This window comes from Limulus polyphemus, unplaced genomic scaffold (assembly GCF_000517525.1).
Source record: "Limulus polyphemus unplaced genomic scaffold, Limulus_polyphemus-2.1.2 Scaffold3198, whole genome shotgun sequence".
Classification (NCBI taxonomy): domain Eukaryota; kingdom Metazoa; phylum Arthropoda; class Merostomata; order Xiphosura; family Limulidae; genus Limulus; species Limulus polyphemus.
Genome location: NW_013668808.1, coordinates 22,586 through 27,556, shown reverse-complemented (window position 1 = coordinate 27,556; position 4,971 = coordinate 22,586). Strand labels below are relative to the sequence as shown.

Genomic DNA, 4,971 nt, shown 5'->3' with positions numbered 1-4,971 from the left:
CACCACCCACTGCCAACTCTTGGGCTACTCTTTTACCAACGAATAGTGGGATTGACCGTCATATTATAACGCCTCCACGGTTGAAAGGGCGAGCATGTTTGGTGTGACGGGGATCCGAACCCGCGACCCGCAGATTGCGAGTCCAGTGCCCTAACCACCTGGCCATGCCGGGCCAAGCTTGTAATATTGGCTTAGTTCTTACTGGCTACTTGTGTATGGATTTTTGTATAGTTTTGTGTGTTCATCTCTACTTTGTTTTTGTACTTTTTGCCATTGCCATTCCTACATCATACTTAATTTTTATAATATTTTGTTACTTCTTTATTATGCATTAAATAATAGATAATTCCATTGAATTAACATAGACCTGATGAAGACATGTGCCAACAGAAAGAAATGTTGCCCTCAAACCAGATAGATGATAATTATCCACCTAAACCTTCTTTGAAACAACAAATAACAGGATAAAATATGTTATAGTTTTGAGCAAAATCACAACGAAGTGGTGTTCTTTATCTTGTTATGACGTTGTATGTGAAGGTGAGGTTTTAGTCCACTATACGGGTTTCACTACTTCGAATCTGTTGCCGTTTTAATTTACGACTTCTCGTCTTCAGAGGAATCAAAACGAAGATAACCTGAAGACTTCAGGACCTTGAGATCAACTTACTTCTCGTGGATAATTAACCTTTGTTAACATCAAAGCATAAATAATACTTTTTTAATGTTTACTTATTAAATAATCCCATTTACCCTGTCTTTCAAGGCATTGGAACAGTAAATGCGGGGCGTAGAGACATTTTTTTAAAAAGTCACAAAAGTTAGAAAGTCGCTATACTTTTTTTTTTTGTAATAGTGATGTTACATTTCTACAGTCGGTCATGGAAAGGTTATACTTTTATTTGCTTTCTTCACAGGTCATATCAGTCTTCTCGCTGATGTTCCACATCTTCATTTAGACAGCGATCAGACACGGCATCGATCAAATTCAACCACGGAACTCTGTCTTTTACCTGGGGTCTTGCCAGATGGCTACTGTCTGTCTAGGTCCTCTGTTGACAGCATAAGTCATAGAGAAGTATCTCATCTTGCCTTTAGTGAAACGCCTGTATGGTGACGTCAAATGTGGAGACAACTTGCCTGTTTTATCTTCTTTCATAAGATAAGATATTTTATTAAAAAATAATATATGACGAACATTTTCTATAAGTTAAAGTCATTGTAGCTAATAATCAAATATTCCAAGGAGAAAACTATTCAGGAAATGATTGCATTTTATGTATAAATCTTTATCGGATGAGTGTTTTTTTGGGTTTTTTTCAGAAACAAACATTTGAAACAATGAGCACGTTTTCGTAAATATGTAGTTTAGCTGAATAACAAAGCTAATCCATAAAAAAACGTAATGATCTTCTTTCACTTCTTCTGTTTGGGAAAGTCACTTATAATTCGTTATTTCATGCTCAAAAGTGACCAGTCGAATTTGGGACATCATATGTATTTTTAATAAGATGTAATGTTGTTTAACTTTTCAAACATAAAAAGAATTACATTTAACTAAGCAGTGACGCGAAACAAAGGAAATCTTACATTAGGCCAAGTTCATTGTTCTAAGTATCGTGTTTGATTTCTGGCTTTTTAAAAACAAACTTCTGAGTTTTTGTTTAATTTCAATCAGCCCTGATGTAATTTAAAATCAAATAAGAAACGTGTATAAGAAAGCAAACTTTGAAATGGCTCAGAAGCATTATATAATTATTTTACAAAGAAAGCTAATCAGCTTGTCACCAGAAGTAGCCCAATAACACAACACTCCGTTCTAGCTAAAGTATGTACCTCTTCTGTAACTGTAAATAAGATAATTCACTTAGATTTACAAAAGTAAAACAAGAGCTGTGTTCAAGCTTCTCCTAAAACACATAGTCGAACGGAAAAACAGTTGTAGAAAGCTGTACGAGCGGTATATGGTATGTGATAAATGGAAATATGTCGCCATATTAGACTAAGTAATTAGAAAAAATCCTGATATTTTATTATCATCCTGCTGGTGATACGACATTTCAAAAATGGCACAGAGCATGCCAACAAACCTCTTTTAGAAGATTTATGATCGTTGTAGGCTACAGCTACATCGGTAAGTTAAGCAGAGGAGAGTCTAGAACAATGCCAAGGTTAACTCTTCAAACTATCAGGCTAACGTGCAGATCAAAATACCATAAATAAATACCATCCTTGTATGAACTGGGGGTAATAAAGTATATCTCTATCTAACCATACACCCATATCAATAAACCAATTACTCTGTCGTAATATGCAAGTACGAACATATTTCCCATAAACGTCTGTATCTTTGGTCAATTCTTCCACTTATGGCTGATGAACTTTGAAAATATAATATCGGGGGAGTACGGGGGGGATACCCTCACAAAGTTTCCTGCAATTAAAAGTACGGTACGTAACAATGGTCAATAACCATAACCATCTCATAAAACAACATGAGTGATGGAAGAACGGGCTGTAACGTCACGTATCCTGGTATTGCTACCATAGACCATGAACCTTTGTATACACAAACACCTATGTTTTTCTTCAGTATTGTTTTATGAGAACAATCAATTTTATCGGAAAAATGAGCCAGTAGAAATAAAAATGTACTTAAAACGACAAAAAAAGAGAGAGAACAATATAATTTCAAACTAACCAACTTTTTCTTTTATCTAGTTTATTCCTTAATTTCGGGCGCTAGTAGGACTCATTTTGTTCACAATAATCTATTTAAACTAAATGTACTTTTATTTTTCCCGGTGGAATCGGGTCTTAGTCGTATAGACAGATATTTATGTTGCGTTATTGGTTGTAAAATTTGTTTTAGTTTTATTAATTGTGTGCTTGAAGTAATTCGGTATTTTGTAAAAAAAAAAAAATATATTATCTTATATAACCGAAAAATATCACTATTTGTTATGTCCTCTCTATTGTAACGAATAATATATAAATAAAACTAGTTTAGATAATAAATCACCTTAAAAGAGGGTTATTTTATGAAGTCATAACTTTTATGGTGAGTTTTTATGTATTTCAGCCTTCTTACACAAAGTTATTTCCTTATATATATACATATGTCACCTAGAAAAAAATACTTATTTTATAAGAAATTTAAAGGAAATTTTTCTATGGTTAATAAATGATGTCCTTATTAAAATGTAGAAACTTATTACTCTTCAAAATATTATGAATAATAAATGGATGAATATTTTTATATATCACGCAAAAGTGATTAGTTTGCATTATTATACAATGAAAGGTTTCAGCAACAAAAGCTGCCAGTAGGATACAATGAAAGGTTGCAGAAATAAAAGCTGCTAGTAGGATACAATGAAAGGTTTCAGCAACAAAGGCTAATAATAGGATACAATGAAAGGTTGGGGTGTAGCCACAAAAGCTGCTAGTAAGATTCAATAAAGGATGCAGCAACAAACGTTGTTGGTAGGATACAATGAGAGCTTGCAACAGCAAAGCTGTTAGTAGGATACCGAAACTGCTGTTCGCTAATTTTGCTTTAGTTGCAAAAAAAAAATTACCCTTAAGGAAACCTTAACTGAGCCCTAAACCCAGCTTTCTCCCTTTATACCAGTCAAACAACGCACGAATTTCCTAGTTTTAACTGCACCCGATTTAAAGATAAATAATGAAAATAATCACTCACACAAACTTAACAGATTATTTAATTTCTAAAGGATTAAACTGATTTATAATTTCTTAAAATGATTCAATTATAACGTAAGATATTGTATCAAATTTGGAACTTGATAATATCCCTTATTCTCCAAATTGTAAGGGACCCACGATCCTATCATAAGATCCCACATTAATTCCTGTATTAAAACGATTATATGTCTGAGTGGTGTATATATTCAGGGTTCTATCCCTGCGATGGCACAGTTCAGATATTCCATTGTGCAGCTTTGTTATCAACACTTAACAAACAAAAATAAATTTCATGCTTAGATATTTAAAATATAATACATTTTTTAAAATATTTGAATAGCTGTGGTTATTGATTTTTTGTTGTTATAAACAAAGCTTCACAATAGATTATTTGTGCTTGGCTAACTGCAAGTGTCAAACCCCAATTTTTAGCGTTATAAGCCCTGAGACTTACTGCCGAGCCAACGGGGGAAAGTGGCTCAAGTTAAAGAACAAAAATGTATAACATGTTACAAAATATTATTAAACACGTTTTACAATTATAGTATAAGAAGACCTATTCTACATTAGTGTAAAGCTTATCAAGGGAAATATGCACAGATTCAGGCATTTTTATGTATATAGTGAGTAAAAATTATACGAATCGCGTTCTCTAAGGATTCATGCATGGACCACGATATTTAATATTCGATATAAAGAATTTAGTCGCTGTTAACTTAAGAATGTTCAATATACGTTTTTGGAATGATATAAACATTTTTAATTCTGATTATTATCTGAAAAATGTTGCAGATATTCTTCAAAATGATTGTACTAAAGGTAAACAAACGGTTCCATGAAAAATATAATCTACTTAATAAAAAACAATTTGTTTTCGTACTCGCAATACTAGATGGAATGAAATTCCAAAGTTTTATTATTATTATTTCACTAATTGCTTACAAACTGCTCTCCTTTAGCTCAGCGGAAAGTCTGATGGTTTCGATAGCCATGTGGACAGACCACAGACAGCACATTGTATAACTTTGTGCTTAACAACAAACAAACAATGCTTAGAAAATAATTATATTTGCAATTCTTTGACTATCTGTCTTCGTGTTTATACTAAAGGAGTTGAGTGACTGAAATAGTAGGCGTTTTATTGAATGAGATTTTCAGTTGGAAATCTCATACAATATATATTTGAAACAAATTAGTTTTATTTTATATAATTTATTTGTTGATTCCAATTTATCTGTGTAAAATGGTGCATGAAGCATTAGT

General features: G+C 32.6%; 1 protein-coding gene across 1 annotated transcript in view; it reads left to right on the top strand.

The window, feature by feature from the left end:
- Positions 1-1,108, top strand: part of LOC106468875 (LIM/homeobox protein Lhx1-like) — a gene marked incomplete at its 3' end in the record, with an annotated part of 93,190 nt that extends 92,082 nt beyond the window's left edge. Inside the window, exon 6 of the mRNA XM_022397234.1 lies at positions 918-1,108. Within this exon, the coding sequence (XP_022252942.1) occupies positions 918-1,108 (191 nt within the window). The remainder of the gene's footprint in view (positions 1-917) is intronic.
- Positions 1,109-4,971: the final 3,863 nt, after the last annotated feature.